The 20,375-nt window shown below is 43.5% G+C and overlaps 1 protein-coding gene across 2 annotated transcripts in view; it reads left to right on the top strand.

The window, feature by feature from the left end:
* Positions 1-20,375, top strand: part of LOC144764007 (uncharacterized) — a 174,916-nt gene that overhangs the window by 123,495 nt on the left and 31,046 nt on the right. Inside the window, exon 10 of one of the 2 annotated variants that reach the window (XM_078650135.1) lies at positions 17,273-17,422. The exons of the other annotated variant lie outside the window; for it this stretch is intronic. Coding sequence (XP_078506261.1) covers positions 17,273-17,422 — 150 coding nt within the window. The remainder of the gene's footprint in view (positions 1-17,272; positions 17,423-20,375) is intronic. 2 annotated transcript variants of the gene reach the window in all.

Genomic DNA, 20,375 nt, shown 5'->3' with positions numbered 1-20,375 from the left:
TCTCGTGAAAGCTACGAGTATCAGGCCTATGTAAGGTTACGTTGCCACGTTTCTCAGTGTGCACGTTATTTCATTGAAAAGTCCCCGTTTCTAGGCCTCAAAAGGGCCCGGACACCAGATTCAGCTCCTGTCTCCTGAGCCCTCGCTGAGGAGCGATACAGCCCCCACCTGTATTCCTGACCCTTCACTTACTTCCTGCCTCACAGTGCCCGGCTCGGCCTGGCTCTGCCTGCTAGTCTGCCAAAAGTATGTTATGATTCTAGTTATCAGTCCAGCCCTCCTTCTCTGCATTCCTAAGCTACTGAATCGCATCAATAGTTTCAGTCATCGTCTAGCCTTTACGTCTCCATGTAAGAGAAATACTGTATTAATGGTCATTTAATATTCTTCAACACGCACTACATGTAGAATAATGCATGCACCAGTCTTAGAGTCTGTTAGCCTTTACCCCGATAACTTCTGGATTCTATCAACATGTTCTCTAAACATCAGATACTAGATAGTGTTTAGGTACATGTCGCCCTGACTCTCCAGACTTCAGTCTCTGCTCCTAGCGCAGAAGTCATAGCCCCCAGCTTCTCCTAGTAACACGTCATTGTCAGTTTGCGCGCACCACTAGGTTAGAGGTCCCGGCTCCTCAGATAGCCCCCTCCATGTTTCCGCCCCATTTATGACATATTCTGTTACGTTTACATCACATGTCTATGTAAACGCCTTCTGTTACACCTCTTTTCACCCTTATCTTTCGCGACTGCTATTGACCACACCCACTGCTCCGCCTATTGTATGTATTGTAATGCAATTGTTTTAGTATATATATTTGTGCACTGTTATTAAATGTTACGCCAGCGCCGTTGTCCCGATTCCGATCCTGCCCCCGGCAGCGCTGCCATCCTATTCCTGTGCAGGTTGTCCTGTTCCTGTCCTTATGCTGTATTAAACCTGCAAACTCCTACTACCTCGAATCTTGACTCTTATTTATTGAGCTATCTGTTATTACTATGTCCAGTCAAAAATAGATCCGGTATTATTTATTTATATACCACATAATGGCGCCCGAATAGGGACTTGCCCTTTCCCCACGCACCGGTGAAGCCACGTATGCCCCCTGACCCTCTGCAGCCGTGACGGAACCATACCGTGCACGTGCAGATATTTCTGCTTCAAGTATCCCTCAGGCCCACGGAGGAGACGGAGGTTGCGGTCCAGCATCCAGACGAGGCGGTGGAGGAACGCGGCGAGTCCCGACCAGAGCCCAAGCCGAGAGTCCAAGGTCCGAGGTATCCGGAGGCCCACCCGTAACAGAAGTCCGAAATGTGTCCGTCCGGCGTCGAAGCAGTCCAGTCCAGTCCGAGGCCTTCCGTTCTTGCTGCCCGGTGAGTACCGTTGCTGGGATAGTATCTAGACAGGGTCAATCTAATTGACTCTGGTCCGTGGGTTTTGGTGGTACACAGACCCAACACGAAGCGTCCACTCCGGTGGATGCGGGTCCTGACGTGTCTCTTTATGAGACCGGTAAGTTTCGTACTGTTTCAGCAGTACATCTAGTCTCTGTTCTAGTCAGTTCTGTTCTCGAGAAAATTTATGTATTCTGTTTCCAGTATTCCAGGTAGTATTTTGTCAGAACTGTTATTTTAAATGTCATTTATGTATTTTAATGTCGTGGTATGAAAGTGGTGTAATTATCGTGTTCATTGTGTATTGTATTGTGTCTAGATTACAGTTCAGTCATGCCTTTGTTTTCCAAACTACGTCAGTTAAAAACCAGAAAAGGTCTGTTAGAAGCAGCGGTTCCTGTCCCGCCTAGGGACAGTCCAGGTCACTTTATGTATCAGAAGCATGGCATAAGTGCCATATTGTATCTAGATTTATGGGTAGAGTACACCAAAGAGTTAGAAGAAAAGTATAGATGGCCCGTATCAGGTACGTGGGATGCCGAGTGCATCATGCGAGTAGAAGAAGCATTATGGAAAAAGAAAGCCAGACAGTCACAGAAAGACGCCATCGAGTTATGGTGCAAAGAATCTCATAAAAGAACCGAAAAAGAAATCAGAAAGTCAGAATTAAGTAGAGAATCCTTAGAACGAGCCCAAGAAAGGGAATTAATCGAGATAGGTGAACGAGTTAAAACCGAACAGACAGAGGAATGCCCTTATTAAGGGTATGTATCCTCTTCTTGCCGAGGGCTTGCCAAAAGCGACCCCGGAGGCATCCAGCAATTTTCCGCCACCCTTAGTTCCGATCAAGTTACGTCACAAACCGACCGCAGCTGATATTTTTATTTCGTCCTATTTGGACGACACAGTCCCGGAATATGCAAATCCTGTTCCGCCAGTTCCTGTAAATAATGCAATTCCTGCTCCTCCAGACACCGGGGCACCTTTTGCAGTACCTGCTACGGTACCCCCGGTCCAGCCCATAGTACAACTTCCCGCCACATCAGCCACTCTGCCAGCACGAAGAGTATCAGTCGACGATTCTAGTCTAGGGGCCGCAGGAGGAGGTCCTCCTGGTACCCCGCCACCACACCAACGTGTAACGTTAGTCGAGTTACATGAACGTGCGTTACAGCGTACGCCCAAATATAAGTCCGTTGCAGACATCCGACGAGCTCTTACTGAATGCCGCTATGATCCAGTCACAGGCGATGATAGTACGGTTATATACTCCATACGTGTAAGACGGGTGACCGGGTATTTGGACACCCTACCGGATATGAAAGAAGATCTAGACAGAATATATTGTTTCATCCGTACAGGGGGTGATCCAGAAAGTATTGGCGAAGCCATGTCTCAAAGGAAAGCTGAGATCCAGCTCATGATATTAAAGTTTCTGATTAATTGTTTAATAAGGGAACAAGATTATCCGACCAAAGATCCGGCCGAAATGAGAACACTAACAAGGTGGAGTGATAATATAGCCGAGGGTAAGCACAGAACTATCAGTAGTATAGAGAGTATGTATAAGAAAATTCGTAAGGAAATAATAAGGTTACACGAACAACGTAAAATAGCACAAGTAAGCGAGAAAGAGAATGACTCTCCTACAGAAGAGGTAGAGGACGAGAATACCGCCAGAATAGCGTATGTAGGAAAATCTAGATTTCCAGACCGCCATTTACGCCTAGAACACAAGAAAATCTTTCATCATCCAGCACCAGAACAAGGTTCTCTAGAACAAGTATTTCAAGCTACCGATCACATTTTGAAATCACGAATCGGTTATAGTGAATTAAGTACTATGCATGAACAAGAACTAGCCCGATCAGCAGTCCGATGGACTACTGATTCTACCACTTTTCCAGACGAAATAGTGGCACAAATGTTTCTGAAATTGCCCCCAGCCGAGCAACGACTGGTGGGTATGTATATGATTCAGCACCTCATCACATTGTATGAGGGTCAACATTCTGATCCAGGTCCGTTACATGATGTCCTGAACGAGTTACTCCAGTATAGGTGGAAAGGTTTAGGTACCGATTTAATTAGTGTCATTCTAGAACAGCGCCATAAATATAGTATGTTTTTGAACCCGCATTTTGTTCATGTCTCACCTCCAGAAAGTAAACCGTTTTACATAGATAGACAGAATCCGTTACGAGAAGTACACCCAGTCAGGACAGCAGATGGTGAAATGCAACGAGTATTTGTTTACACCCCGATTACAAAAATGGAACTCTTAGAGATGAAGAAATTAATTTCTTGTCATGACAAAGATCCAGCAGGGTTCCACCGAGAATTAAAGGACATGCTCCGTATGGGAGAATATACGTATCCAGATATTATTAAAATGTTAAAAGTCCTGTTGCCTGCGGGCATATATGAGAAACTCAAGGAAAAAGAATGGGAGGTGGGAGAGAAAAAGATCGATTGGGCAGTTCTAGAAGCTGAAGATAAGATACGAGTACCAGTTACCGGTCTTGGAGAGAAATGTAAAGAATTACCAGAACTGTTAATACAAGTTTTGCCCAGATTGTTAGCCACTAAAAAGGAAGACTGGGATGCAATCTCAGCCTGTAAACAGAAACAAGATGAAGATACTAGTGATTTTTATTCTAGATTTGAAAAATGTTTTATTATAAACAGTGGATTGAAGACGAGTAGCGAGTCATACCCTCATCTTTTTGTTACTAAATTAGTCGAGAATTCAAGTCCACAAGTTAAGAATCGAGTTTTGAAAGTCGAAAGTACATGGCAAGCTAGTACCCCGTCCCAGATGTTACAGATGCTCCAGTATCATCAGAATAGAATCAGAGAAGAGCAAGAACACGAGAGAAAACGTATGAAAGACACGAAAATGAAAGTACTAGTTGCACAATCTATTCCACAAGACAGTCAGAAGAGGGGTCCGAATCAAGCCAGTCATTCTGCAGCTCCCGTTAAAGGGACATGCAATTATTGTAAACAGCCAGGTCATTTCATAAACGAGTGTGCAGTTCTGAAACATAATATAGCTACTGGTAAAACTAAAGAAAGACCACGTCCGCCTAGACAAGAACAAGTTTCACAGACTTTCCAGCCACAGAATGCACAACAGACAGTTCCAGCACCGCAGCCTATTGCTGCAACACAGCATGTTACACAGCAGATGTACCAGTATGCTCAGACAGAGTATCCAGAGTATCAACAGTATTCATGAAACAGCCTAGAGAGGGAGGTAGGCTTGCCTCTCATCGAGATTCCTGTAGATCAAGAGGGTCCCTATGTTCATAGGGTATACACCTGTTACAACGCATTTTTTACTCCGCACTACCATTACAACGCGACCATTACTCCGCATACCATTACAACGCATTGCGCTGGGGGGCGCTCTAGGATAGGTAATAAGTATAATTTACTATCCAACACCTTCCCTAGGGTCCACGGGGACTGGAGTTAGAATAGTAAATTATACTTACCACTATCCAGCGCCCCAAGGCGCTATGCGTTGTAACGGTATGCGGAGTAAAAGTCGCATTGTAATGGTCTGCGGAGTAAAAGTATGCGTTGTAACGTCATACATCCGTTCATAGTCAAGTATTAGGGAAAGACAGAAAGTTTCTGATTGATACAGGGGCAAGTAGGACCACTATAAGTCACGCCGAAGTTCCAGGGGCTCCGCTCTCAGGCTCTAGAAATGTTTCCCTTGGATTTTCAGGAAAGCCTATTGTAAACGAGATATCTAAGCCAGTTACTTTAGAAGTAGGTCCATTGTCCCGCACTACTGATCTATTACTTACGAAGTCATGTCCAGAAAATTTGTTAGGCATTAAGACACTGAAAGAATTAGGTGCAGTCAAATGTTGTTCCCCCGAGGGAATACGTTTGTTTTTACGTGACTTCAAGGGTCACTATGTATTACGAGATTTTGATCCGAGATTGTCTAATGTTCCGCAGCATCTATGGGCGCAAGGTCCAACTGATGTTGGCTTCATGCAAATCACACCCCATCGTGTGACTCTCAAGCCAGGTGTAGTGTTACCACGAATCAGACAGTACAGATTACCACCTGAGGCTGTAGCAGCCTTATCCAAAATTATTGACGAGCTCATGGCTCAAGGAGTAGTTGTAGAAACTGACTCCAATGTATGCAATTCTCCGATCATTCCAGTCATGAAACGTACTGATCCAAATGCACCCCCAGTATATCGATTAGTGATTGACCTTCGAGAACTCAATAAATGTATTATTCCCCAGTACCCAGTTGTCCCAGATATCTCTTCCCTATTGACAGCCATTGATTCCGAAGCCTCATTTTTTACAGTCATAGACCTCAAGAACGCGTTTTTCAGTGTCCCCATTCATCCAGACAGCCAGTTTCTTTTCGGATTTTGTTTAAATGGAAGGAGCTATAAATTCACACGAGCTCCTCAAGGTTTCACAGAAAGCCCTAGTATTTACAGTCAAGCACTTAAGAGACAACTAGACAACATTCACATGCCAACAGACACTGCCCTGCTCCAGTATGTCGATGATCTACTGATCACAGCCCGTTCTGAACGTGCTTGCGAGCGAGCATCACTTACAGTCTTGTATTTCCTTGCCGAGATGGGGCACAAGGTGTCCCCTTCGAAGCTTCAATTCTGTGTCCAGCAAGTGATCTACTTAGGCCACTTACTGTCCAAGTGGGGTAGGCAGTTGACACCAGACCGTATCCAGTTAATAGCGAGTCTTCCTCAGCCCAAGACCCAGAAGGAGGTACGTGCTTTTATCGGCCTTACTTCTTATTGCAGACAATGGATTCCTCAGTATGCATTTCTAGCCAAACCACTGATACAGTTAACGACACAGGAGGCAGCCGTATCGACTGTCCTCCCTTGGACATCTGAGCATACACTTAGTTTCAATGAGTTAAAGAAAGCTCTATGCCAAGCTCCTGTTCTAGCTACACCGAACTACAGTAAGCCTTTTACACTTTTCGTCACAGAACGTGATGGTACAGCATTATCTGTTCTCACGCAAGATCAAGCAGGACAATACAAGCCCTGTGCTTATTTTTCGAGCACATTAGATCCAGTAGCCCAGGCTCTGCCTGCGTGCCTCAAGTCAGTTGCAGCCACAGCACTGGCTATCAGACAAAGTGATTCCATAGTATTAGGACATTCCTTGACAGTACAAGTTCCACACTCCGTGGAAGTTCTTTTAAACTGAACACAGACTCAGCACTTGACAATTGCACGTTTAACAGGTTATGAACTGACACTGTTCCAGCCACACATAGAAATCAGACGCTGCAACGTTCTAAATCCTGCTACACTGTTACCGTCAGTTATTTCGAATCCTGCCACACACGACTGTGTGGAAGCAGTTAACACTATGACTAAGCCAAGACAAGATCTGACAGATATTCCTTTACCAGATCCCGACCTGACACTTTATGTGGATGGTTCATGCATGAGAACAAGTACAGGAGAACTAGTAGCCGCGTAGGCAGTGACTACTGACACTGAAGTTATAGAAACACACCGTATTGACACCCTGTCTGCTCAAGCAGCAGAGCTAGTTGCTCTGACACAAGCCTGCATTCACGCCAAGAACCTGAAAGTTAATGTTTACACAGATTCACGCTACGCATTTGGAGTTGTACACGACTTTGGAGTGCTCTGGCAGGAGAGAGGTTTCATGACTTCTCATGGAACCAAGATTCAGCATGGTCTCCTCATTCAAGCTCTGTTAGATGCCATACATTTACCGACATCTATTGCTATCATGAAATGCAAAGCACATACGAAAGTTACTGACATTATTTCTCAAGGTAATGATCTAGCAGATCGCACAGCCAAGCTTACAGCACAGACTCCAGACATGTCAGTTAATCCGACACAGACACATACTCCAGATCCGACTACCTGTATGACAGTTAAGGACCCTACTCAAGATGTCATAGATATCCAGTTACATGCTACTCCCGATGAAATCAAGAAATGGTCCGAACAAGGAGGGGTCCAGACAGATCAGGGATGGGTAACGAAGGGAAAAGCCACATGGTTTCTCCCCGACTCTATGGTTCAAGTCATTATCAATACCGCACATAGTCCAGCACACTTAGGAGAAAAAGCTATGTTAGACAGTATCCAGAACATTTGGTTTAACAAGCATTTACGAGCTGCAGCCAAGCAGAAAGTCCGTACCTGTATGATATGTTGCCAGTTTAATCCAGGTAAAAGTGTCCCGGTGGAACAAGGTGGATTCCAACCCCCTGACCACCCTTTTGAGGTCCTCCAGATGGATTATATTCAGATGGAGCGATGTCGAGGTTTCAAGTATGTCCTTGTAGTTGTATGCGCTTTGTCCAGGTGGACAGAAGCATATCCAGTTCCAGATTACACAGCCGCGACCACTGCCAAGCAGTTGGTTCGTGAATTCTTCCCCCGTTATGGACTCCCTAGGGTCGTATATTCTGATAACGGCCAGCCATTCTCATCTGAACTGATGAAACACGTTTCCCTTTTGTTAGGGTACCAGTGGAAGTTCCATTGTGTACGCCATCCTGAAGCAGCCGGTCTAGTAGAGAGACATAATCAGACCCTGAAAATACGTATTGCTAAAATCTGTCAAGAAAAAGGTGTAGATTGGCTAGTTGCTCTGCCAGTCGCTCTGTTTTATATGCGCATGGTCGCACATTCCAGATCAGGTCTGTCCCCGTACGAGGTCGTATTCGGCCGCCCCCCTAATATGTGGGGTACACCTAGACCTCGAAGTATTACAGATGTTTCAAGTAATATGCTGACAGATTACCTAGCTTCCTTGATGTCTGCCCTACACTCTTGTCGTTCACAGGTTGCCGCCGCATTTCCAGACAATACCGAGGTGGCACCGCATGAAATCGTTCCCGGAAATCTGGTTCTTGTAAGGAACTTTGATCGTTCAAGTCCGCTGGAGCCCCGCTGGAAGGAGCCCAAGCAAGTCCTCCTGGCCACCCGTACTGCCGTCAAGCTGGAAGGCAGGAAGGGCTGGGTGCATTTGTCGCATGTAAAGAAGTTTTATGGACTAAAGACCGTTTCCAAGAACATTTCCCAGGATTTTAAAGACTGCCAAAGTACTATTCTCAAGGACTGTCCCGCAAATGACATTGATACGAAACCCTCCCTGTTAGAGAAAACTCCGCAGCAGGAGTATAAGTTAAAATTAAGGTCTAGTAAAATAAGTCAGCCAGTTTGATTGTCTAAGTCCTCCCCTAGGTGAAACGGTTAGACCGGTTTCTGACATGTATAAAATAGACCCCCATAGAGAGAGAGTTAGTGAGAACTCTAAAAGTTGCATTATTATTTTATGTTTTCTGCTATATCTCAGCCTTATGATTACCTGCATAAGTTATGCATTGTATTTATATTTTCCAGTTTCTCATGTAAATAAGTCTTCTAATACTACAGTAGAGCATACGTTTAGTGATCTACCTCCTCATGAACTATCTTATCGTCTTGCTATGCGAAATAATTCCTTTATCCGCATGTTACATTATTCACACCAGACCAGCAATGCCACTAATTGTTGGGTGTGTGGTCGACTCCCCCCTTTCCAGACACCGAAGGGAGTTCTGCCACTGTTTCCTTATCCATTTTCACATAACGGTTCATGTGGAGCATGGTCCACGTTAACGTCATCCTCAAATGATATGTCCTTTCTGAACAGTACATGTTTTCCAGACAAGCAAGGTCTTTCCCATAGAACAGGGTTAGATCTAGAAAATGAAGTTTATAATTTGGGTAATTATTCTTCGAATTTCATGGTCCTGAATGTTCAGTCTGATACTACTCCAGACTTACCTGCTATGTCAGTATTACCAGTCAAAGCTGAATTATGTGTCAGAAAGAATGGTTCCGTACATGTAGGACATAGTGATTGTACTACTATTGTCAAGTATAGTGACAGTGGGAAATCTATTTTCAAAGCTTCACGTCATTCTTATTTTGTTTGTGGTCAAACCGCATATGTTCGTCTGCCCCTCGATTGGGAGGGAACCTGTTACATTGCCTTCCTACTGCCACCAGTTTTTCTAGCCCCACCTGACTATCATAGGAACTCCCACCTAGTACATACTAGACACAAGAGAGACCTCCCGATTGTTGATTATACTGAAACTGCTCTAGAACAATACATAGATATCAATAAAGGTGTCTTTCCCTACTTAGGTACTGTCGTGAATAGTAAACTGATACGTAGATTAACCAGAACACTTGAAGCAGTAGTGATTGAGACTACCTCTGCTCTAGGTAACTTAACCGAAGAGCAATCCTTTATGAGAATTGTCGTGCTCCAGAATCGTCTCGTCCTTGACGTCATACTGGCCGATAGGGGCGGGGCATGTAGAGTCATCGGATCTAGTTGCTGCATTTTCATTCCTAATAACGCGCCGTCTGTTTATTCAGCTATAACCAGACTCCATAAAATTGCCCATCTGTTACACCAAAATCCAGGCACCTGGACATGGTCCGGTTGGTTCTGGAATATAATTTCCGCCTGGGGATGGAAAGTGTTGTCCTTTCTAGGTATTGCAGTAGCGATCATATTTAGTTGCTGCCTCTGTATAAAATGTGGCCCTGCGATTTGCGGCATTTGTGCTACCTCTTGTATTCCTAGTCCCAAGTCCCGTTCTAAATCCAGTTCCAAGAAAATTCGAGACGAGCAAATGATACTGTATGAAATAATAGATGGTATCATGAATATTGATGTTTCCTGATGGAAACGTAGTGACAAGGAGGGAATGTGGAAAAGTAAATTTTGCCATGTTCTGTGTCCCTACGTGTCCCCCATCTTATGTTATGTGTGCATGATTAATATGCATATGTATTTCCCATGTTTGATTAAAGACGCACTTACAGTTGTGTCCATCTCTAGTATCTACAAGACGCACTAGCACTGAACGGCACTAGTGTCACAAAGGGCACAGATTATTTGTGTGCTAGGTCAACCAGCGAAATTTAATCAATAAAGTGTTCCAAGCTTAAAGTTCCTTTTCATTGCAGTATTTTATTCATACTTCAATAGAGATATTCGATGATTAATATTCAACTTTCATTTGTTTTTTACAACAGTTCAAGTATTCCCAACCATCCATTAGTTCCAATGCATTTCGGCCCACTGGCCTTCATCTGGGAAAACTCTGAAACAAGGAGTGGTAACTGTCACTATTTATACTTTAACAGTAGTATGTAAATCACTTACATTTCATATCTGGCATCATTAACTTAAGGTTCATGCATTTCTGGTGCTACCATTTAAAACAACCCGCATCTAAATGCACATTCGATATTGTAGTCCGTGATCAAAGCCTTATATACACAATCTAGTGAGCCGGTACTAGGATTCGGGAAACCTAATAGGTTAATTACATGCTTAGCGGAACGCATTATCTAGCAAACGTACGTGAAAGCAAACATTCAGGATAGTAATATTTTTAAAAAAGTTCACGTGTCTTTTAAATAAGCTCAAATTGTTAAGCATAATGCGGCATGGTTGTTTAAGTAACAGTTCCCGAAGCGCGAGGTTAACTTGCGTGCAAGAGCACTCAGAATGAATGCTCTCGGTGCTGATATTAAATAAATGTGATGTTACGAGTAAACTGCCAGCAGTTATATGATGTTCCTTCTTACCGGGTATACGGGAACGTAGATTCTCTTAGCGATGCAACCAAAGCTCTCAGCGCGGTACTAAGTTGGCGTGTGACGCGTGTGGGTTGTGCTAAGGTTTTTTAAAAGGCGCGCCTACATTTGTTAAAGGGCAAGTACGAGATATGTAACAATTTTCCAAAACGATACAAACATTTCACAGCTAAACGATAAATACGATTAATTTACCATGGAGACAGAGGTACATAATGCATTTAAGTATAATCATTACAAGCTTATAAATAGCAGCTAAATTCAGTTCTTTCATTGATCCCCTGGGGGCGCAGTGTTTGTAAATGAAATATCCAGTAATTTTCACGTTTTAGCAAAGTCTTTCTGTTATCACTCTCCTCATCTTTTTCCACAATTTCCAATATGCATGCTTTGATCTGATTAATCTGGTGGTTTTGTTCAATGAAGTGATTGGCAACCGCTGATTTGGCTGCTTTTGTTCTTATGTTACTTTTATGCTCAGTCAGTCTTGTTTTGAGCTTGCGTTCAGTTTGTCCCACATATGCTTTACCACATGGGCATTTTAACATGTAGATAACATTTTTCGTGTCGCAGGTTCCATTAACCAGGAGTTTGATTTTATTACCCCGCATAGGGTGTGTGATGGTGTTACCCTCCATAATGTTATTGCAATTGCTGCAATTTCTGCACGGAATGGTACCTTTGTAAATAGTAGGCTGTTTTGTGAGAGTCGATTTTTTTATGATTTCACCAAGGTTCTGCGCTCTGGTAAATGCAAAAATGGGTTCATCCTGGAAGATGTTATTGAAATCTAATTCTGTTTTTAGCAAACGCCAATGTCTTTTGATGATTTTCTTAAATTGTGGAGTGATTGTGGAGTATTTGCTCACACATGTGATTTTGGTGGTTTTCTTACTGGTTTTAGATGTAAGTAAGGACTGTCTGTTTTTAGCTGTGGCTCTTTCTTGAGCTTCCTGCAATACATCATCTGGGTATCCTCTTTTTTTGAATTTATTGATCATGCTAATTGCTTGTGTCTTGGATTCCTTCGGGTCTGAGACAATTCTTTGTACACGGAGTAATTGAGAGTATGGCAAGTGTTGCTTGAGAGGTGTAGGGTGGAAGCTTTGGTAGGCCAGAAGGTTATTGCGATCGGTCGCCTTGGTGTATAGGGTAGTTTCAAACTTCTCACCTGTTCTAGAGATGGTTACATCCAAGTAGTTGATTTGTGTTTCATTTATAATGTGAGTAAATTGGATTCTGGGATCAATCAGATTTAACTGTTGAATATTGCTGATGAGTTGATCTTTTGTATCTTTCCACAAGATAAAGATATCGTCTATAAATCGCAGGTATAGACGTAGTCCTTGCTGCCATTGGGTGTTCTGTAGAATGTATTTATTTTCATATTGGTGCATGAAAATATTCGCGTATGCTGGGGCTGCTGGATTTCCCATGGCGGTACCAGACTTTTGTAGGAACCATTTGTCCTCCCATTTGAAGAAACTGTGCATCAACGTGAAATTGAGTAGCTCAAGTAAGAATATTTTCATGTTTTCATCGTATTCCATCTCAAGTAATGCAGCTTCCACGGCCTCGATCCCCAATGAGTGGGGTATGGAGGTGTACAGTGCTTGTACGTCAATGGTACACATAAGTATCTTTGCGTTCGGTTCCAATTTCACGTTGTCCAACTTATTTAAGAAGTCTGTGGTGTCCTTGATGAAGGAATTCATTGTGATGACATAAGGTTGAAGATATTTATCTAACAGTTTCCCAATCGGTTCCTGTATACTGCCACATGTTGATACTATAGGGCGACAAGGTGGGTGCAAAGGATCCTTGTGGATCTTGGGTGTAAGGTAAAATCTAGGTGTCCTAGGGTGATCCATAATGAGGTATTTTTTCATTTTGTCATCCACGCATCCTTTGTTGATGCCTTCTGTAATTATGCTTTGTAGTACCACTTGGATGTCCTTGGTAGGGTTTGTCTGTAGTTCCATATAGGTACTCTCATCATTTAAATGCACCAGGGCTTGTGACATGTAGTACTCTTTGTTCATGATGACCAGAGCGCCACCCTTGTCCGCTCTCTGACAGATGATGTGAGGGTTAGATGCTATATTTTTAAGAGTAGCTAGTTCTTTCTGAGTGAGGTTTTTACTTTTTGTTTTTTTGCGATAGTTGATTTTAGTAAGGTCTTGTTTGACCAGTTGTTCGAACAAATCCAAAGTTTTATGGCTGATTGGGGCCATATAGGTACTAGTGGTGGTGAGACCTTTCAGAGAATCTTCCTTGCTTGGTTGTTGGTCCTGTTGTTCTCCTACAATGTTGGAGAAAAAATGACGCAATCTAAGTTTTCTCATCAGCTTGAAAAAACTTATATTCACTTCTAGGTGGTTGGTATTAGCAGTAGGTACAAATGATGTGCCTTTTTGTAAAGTTTTCATCTGTACTTTGTTTAGGTGAGTATCAGAAATGTTAATGACTAGGTTGTCTTGGTCTTCTTCTTCTCTTTCTTGGACATCATGTGTCTGGTTTGTGGAGGGTCCTTCTCCTTCGTCTGTTCTACGCTTTCGTCTTGACCTCCTCGGTCGTCCCCTTCGTTGGGGCCTTCTCCTAAAAAAGGCTGAGCTGAAGTGCTTGTAGTAGCTGTGGTTGGTACTCTTGTAGGTCTTTTACCAGCTGCCTCAGAAGTGCCATCTGTGTCTGAAGATGAAGTATCGGTCTGTTGGGTGTATGGGCGGTTTTGTCTCCGTTTAGCATATACTTCTGCCCAGCTATATACTTCATTTAATTTATAGTCGATGGTATCACGACGATATTTACGCAGTTTTCTTTCATTGACCTCCTCCATATGTTTTGCCAATTGGGTCTTGGTTTCCTCTAGTATTTGGTCAAGTTCTGCTGTTGTCATCATTTTACCTAACTCTTCCTTTACTGTTGTTAGCTCATTATCAAGTTCCTCTAATATTTGAGACAGTTCTTCAACTATCAACAGGATGAGGTCCAAGGAACATTTATTCAGGATAGCATACCACTTGTCTGTGAATTTTTTCGAATTTTTGCATAATGATGGTTTTAATAATATTCTCAGTCCCCTTGGGATTCTAGACGCTTTATGGTATCTGACCATGGTACTCGCGTGAAGTCGTTGATTAATGATTTTACGTGACAGGTACAACAGTTGTTTCATTTGTTGGTCCTTGGATTTAGTTGTGGTATACGTAAATGTCAGTTTCCAGTTCTCGTGAAAGCTACGAGTATCAGGCCTATGTAAGGTTACGTTGCCACGTTTCTCAGTGTGCACGTTATTTCATTGAAAAGTCCCCGTTTCTAGGCCTCAAAAGGGCCCGGACACCAGATTCAGCTCCTGTCTCCTGAGCCCTCGCTGAGGAGCGATACAGCCCCCACCTGTATTCCTGACCCTTCACTTACTTCCTGCCTCACAGTGCCCGGCTCGGCCTGGCTCTGCCTGCTAGTCTGCCAAAAGTATGTTATGATTCTAGTTATCAGTCCAGCCCTCCTTCTCTGCATTCCTAAGCTACTGAATCGCATCAATAGTTTCAGTCATCGTCTAGCCTTTACGTCTCCATGTAAGAGAAATACTGTATTAATGGTCATTTAATATTCTTCAACACGCACTACATGTAGAATAATGCATGCACCAGTCTTAGAGTCTGTTAGCCTTTACCCCGATAACTTCTGGATTCTATCAACATGTTCTCTAAACATCAGATACTAGATAGTGTTTAGGTACATGTCGCCCTGACTCTCCAGACTTCAGTCTCTGCTCCTAGCGCAGAAGTCATAGCCCCCAGCTTCTCCTAGTAACACGTCATTGTCAGTTTGCACGCACCACTACGTTAGAGGTCCCGGCTCCTCAGATAGCCCCCTCCATGTTTCCGCCCCATTTATGACATATTCTGTTACGTTTACATCACATGTCTATGTAAACGCCTTCTGTTACACCTCTTTTCACCCTTATCTTTCGCGACTGCTATTGACCACACCCACTGCTCCGCCTATTGTATGTATTGTAATGCAATTGTTTTAGTATATATATTTGTGCACTGTTATTAAATGTTACGCCAGCGCCGTTGTCCCGATTCCGATCCTGCCCCCGGCAGCGCTGCCATCCTATTCCTGTGCAGGTTGTCCTGTTCCTGTCCTTATGCTGTATTAAACCTGCAAACTCCTACTACCTCGAATCTTGACTCTTATTTATTGAGCTATCTGTTATTACTATGTCCAGTCAAACATAGATCTGGTATTATTTATTTATATACCACAGAGGGTAACCTTATTGTACACATAGGGCCAGTTGTAGGTGGCCAAATACCGTTCGCTAACGCTGAAATTCGCATTTCAGCGTTTGCGACCGGTATTTGGCTGAGGGCAATGTAGGTGAGTTTAAACCTACTAGCACAATAAGGAATCGCAAAATTGCGATTCCTTATTTTGCTCTTGCATTTAAGGAATTGGTAATTGTGATTACTTAAATGCAATGTAAGCAGTACAAAAGAAAGTGCACTTTAGTCTTAAGGAATCACTAACTACCACTAACTTCAAGTTGGTGGTAATTAGCATTGTCCTGTAAAAAAGCACTTTTTTGCTTTTTTAAAGTGCCATGTGGCACACATTCATGCCCTTAGGGCATGTATGTACGCCACATGTGCACACATGCACATTTCAGGGGTGCAACAGGGTGTCCTTTTGACACCCTGGCACCCTTGAAATAGCTCCTGCTATTTGCGATTCTTTAATACTGAATCTCAAATAGTGAACATCTTCCCATTCATTCCTATGGGCCTCCTGGCCCATAGGAATGAATGGGTAGGTATTCCTTATTAACGAATCTCAATTTGCGATTCGTTTTTAAGGAATTTGAAGGAATTGCTAATATTTTAGCTATTCCTACATGCATTCAATTTAGCGAGTCCTTAATAGCAATTCGGTAAAAATTGCTATTAATGACTCGCTAAATTGAATTTACCTACATCTGGCCCGTAGCTTCCTAGTTCCTCCAGCCCCTCAGGTGGAATGCCGCACACTTGAGTAGAGCTAGTGATTGGACCTTAGATCACTTTTACCAAGAACCTTTCAGAAAAGAGATGCCCCGGTGTGCCGGTGCCCTCATTCCGGTCAGAAAGCAGTAAACACACAATTTAATTAACTGAATAGTTAGGTTAGCATGACGTCTAGAATGCAGGATTTAATTATTTAAATTTAATATAATTTAGGGTTAGGATAAAAATTATTTCAATACAACCTGAATGCTTGTAATGTGAGATACATTATTTGCATTAAATAAATTATAGGGTTAGGGTTTTTTGTATTGTTCTCACATTACTAATTGTCAATTTATTTAAATAGAATGAAATATAGGTGGAGTTGAAAAGTACTTTGTGATAAAAAACAATAATTTAATTACATTTAATGAAAATTAATTTCATTTAATTTAGCTTTAGAAGTTTTATTAGAATAAGGAAACTTATCATTTTGAATTATATAAAAAATGGCATTGTGTTATCAGTCATGAAATTTAACATAATAAAATTATATTTAAAATATAGTAAACTGCATTATCCTAAAGTTTAGAGTTATTAATGTGGGCAAAGTAAATGCTAGGTCACGTAAATGCATGGAAGTATAGGTATTGTAATGCAAGCATAAAGACATACAGATTACAGCCCTCAGAGTGATTTTCCCAGCCCTCACCAGCCCAAATACAGAGATCATTGCTGGGCGAGTGCATGCGATGACCTTGGCGCCTTCAGCGTCTTGTTCCAATGGGCACAGATTAGGACTAGTTATGTAAAGCCCTTGAGGATTCTTTCTCCTGCATTATCTATGAATATGCTGCAGTCAGGCTTGTTTTGTATTGACAACAAAAAGCAGTGTAGGTAAGAGTCAAAGAGAGTGTAGGAATATTGCCCACGACTACCACATCTGCACAGTAGATCTGTTTGTTTGGCATTGATTTATAAAAATCGTTCGTGTTTGTGCATGAGTAATTATTAATCCGTGTGTACATGGAGCAGAGCGAAGCCCTGGGGACTCCATGACCGTGGAAACAGTGCAGTGCAAGGGGCGGGGCTTTCAGTTGGAGGCCGCCAAACTCATGAACTTGTTGCATTTCTCTTTCCACAAATATTGTTTACTGCATTACCGCTATGAAAACAAGGTCACTGAATGTTTATTTTGTTGCAGATCATGAAGGGGTCTGTCCATCTTATATTTCAAAATCACCGCTCTGCCCTGCCGCCTATGCGCCCTCCTGTGGCCAAGACTGGAACTGCGCCGCTGATGAGAAATGCTGCACTATGGGCTGCCAGCGGAAGTGCGTCAAGGCGCTGAAAGGTGCATTTCCGGTAGAATAGAGGAGGAGGGGGCAACAGAGCAGGACCTTTGAAGATCCTGATAGCAAGTGTAAGAGACTACATATAACTGTCACAGGACCATGTGTGTTCCAAGCCATCCTATCCAGGCAGGTGACTGCTGTGGGGCATCAGCGTTGTCATTGCAGGGGAACCAGGAATACAACAGCCTTAAGCAGAAAGAAAGTTCTTTAAAATGTATACCTCTCAGTTACAGGATTCACATATGTCCGAGGCTTTATGTTTTAGAATATCAGATCCAGGTGTGCTGTGATCTCCGTAGAAGGGGCAAGAGGCACACATCTCTTGAGTACCCACGTGTGAGTTAAGGGAAATGACTGTGAGCGTCAGAGGGAGGGACCTTGTTAGTCCAGGACTTATTTACAAAACATTTGTATTTGGGCCAGCTCTTGTATTTTTAATGTGTCGAGATTATGTGCATGATGCTCTTGCAGGGTGGAAGTTATCAGATGAGATTTGTGAACATAGCTTTGTGATTGGTTATGGAGAGAGGCTGAAATGTTGTGTGTTGATATATTGTCAGTAAGTGTTATGTTATGTTATGTTATTATACATTCATATCGCGCACGGATACTCAAGAGTGTCCCAGCACGGAGGTGAACCATAACAACGAGCAGCATATTTAGATGGGTTGGTTAAAAAGGAAGGTCTTCAGCTGATTCTTAAATAGCATAGTGTCTTGGATGTTGCGCAACTCCAGAGGAAGGGAATTCCAGGCCACTGTAGCCTTAACGGAGAAGGAGCTACCCCCTAACCGAACCCTGCGAAAGCGGGGAACAGTAGTCAGGCACAGAGTGGTAGAGCGGAGGTTTCTAGGAGGCGTGTAGAAGGAAAAGCGCCATTGGAGGTAAACTGGGCCAAGACCATGCAAGGCTCTATGAGCCAGCGTAAGGGCCTTAAACTAAATACGGTGGACAACAGGCAGCCAGTGCAAGTCGCGTAAATGCTGCTTCATGCTTGTGCGCCCAGGGATTTGCAGCTGAACCCTGGCCGCCGCATTCTGAATTACTTGTAATTTCTTTGGCTGTTATCCCGGGAGTCCAACGTATAAGCCATTGGCGTAGTCAATGCGGCACAAGATCAATGCCCGAGTGACCATTTCCTTGGCAAATTGAGGTAGCAAAGGGAAGAACTTCTTAAGAGATTTTAGGATACCAAAGCATACCCCTGCCAGTCGCTTTATTTGAGTAGAGAATCGAAGATCCTCCTCAAACCAAATCCCCAGATTTTTAGCAGGATTGCCAGATGACAATGGCTGGGGATACTCAGGGGGCCTCAAAGTCTCTTTAAAGAACGATGGGAAAGGGCCGTAGAGGAGAGCCTTCGATTTACCCTCATTACACTTCAGCTGTGCCCAGGCCAGCCAACCAAAGACCGCTGCGAGGCAGCGCTGGGCAGCTGAAAGAGATGTTTCACCTTCCTTCCAGGTAAAGAGGAGCTGAGTGTCATCCGCATATGCAATGACTTTTGCACCCAGCTCCTCCGCGAGGAAGATCAGGGGGGTAACGTAAACGTTAAAAAGCAAGGGGCGCAGAAGGGAGCCCTGAGGGACTCCGGTAGCCACTGTACGAGGGGTGGAAGAGAAAGGGGGTATCCAGACCTGCTGTGTGAGATCTACTAGGAAGGATTCAAGCCACTTCCAGGCCTGCCCAGACACGCCAATGTGGGAGAGCCTAGAAAGGAGTAGTTGGTGAGGGACCATATCGAAGGCGGCAGAGAGGTCCAATAAAATCAGCGCCGCTCTGCCGCCCCCGTCCAAACACTCCCTTATGGCTTCTGATATTTCCACAAGAGCAGTCTCGGTGCTATAGGAGGTTCTAAATCCGGATTGAGCAGGATGAAGGGCACCTGATGACTCAACGAAAGTGGATAGCTGCCTTAAAACTGCTTTCTCACATATCTTAGCCACCGCCGGAAGTAAAGAAATAGGGCGATAGCTGGCAGGAATGTTAGGATCTAAGGAGAGCTTTTTCAAGAGTGGTATAAGTTTAGCCTCCTTCCATACCTTGGGAACAATGCCGGTCTGAAGTGATAGGTTTATGATAGTATTCACCTCCGGATTAACTACCTCAGCCACCTCAGCAAGCAGTCTAGCAAAACACGGATCGGAGGGAGATTCTGATTTGAGAGATGAAAGGATAGATAGAGAGTCTTTCGGAGTGATCGGCTGAAAAGCCGTTAGTGAGGGGGCAGGCAGAGGGGGAACTGGTGAACTTGAGGTGTGGGCGTCAGTCTGCTCAATGCAGTCTGACCCTAGAGAATCCTGTATAGCCTGGATTTTGTCAATAAAAAGTCAGACAGTTTCTCACACTATTCTGCCGAAACAGGCAGATCGATCCGCTCTGCAATAGGATTGAGAAAGCTCTGTACAATGGAAAATATTTCCTTTGAGTTGTTTTTAGAGCTGGCGATGCGCTCAGTAAAGAAAAGGCTATTAGCCTCCTTAATAGCTCCATAATACTCCCTCTGGACTTTTCTGAGTACAGCTTTCGCCAATGGACAATAATTTAGTCTCCAGCAACGTTCAAGTTTTTTACAGGAGTGCTTTAATGCTCTAAGGTTGCTGGAATACCAGGGTTTGGACGGCGCATTTCTAACACGCTTATCGGGGAGGAGAGGAGTAACAGACTCCACCGCCTGGTCAATCCAGTTAGTAAAAATCATTATAGCACCCTCCAGTGTCACATTGGCAGAAGGCCGGGAATTAGACAGAACCCTGCTGAAGACGGAAGCATCAATCCTCTGAGAGGGTTTGCTTAAAGGGGACTTTGTTAAAAGCACGGGTTTAGCAATAGACCAGGAAAACTGAATCAGGGAGTGATCAGACCAGGGTATTTGAAGAGGATGGATACCAGACAGGGGAAAGTTAGAGCACACCAAATCAAGGATATGTCCCCCGATGTGTGTGGGGGAGT

This window comes from Lissotriton helveticus, chromosome 6 (genome assembly GCF_964261635.1).
Source record: "Lissotriton helveticus chromosome 6, aLisHel1.1, whole genome shotgun sequence".
NCBI classification, from domain to species: Eukaryota; Metazoa; Chordata; class Amphibia; order Caudata; family Salamandridae; genus Lissotriton; species Lissotriton helveticus.
Note: the sequence above shows the minus strand (reverse complement) of the source record. Positions and strands in the feature narration are given on the sequence as shown.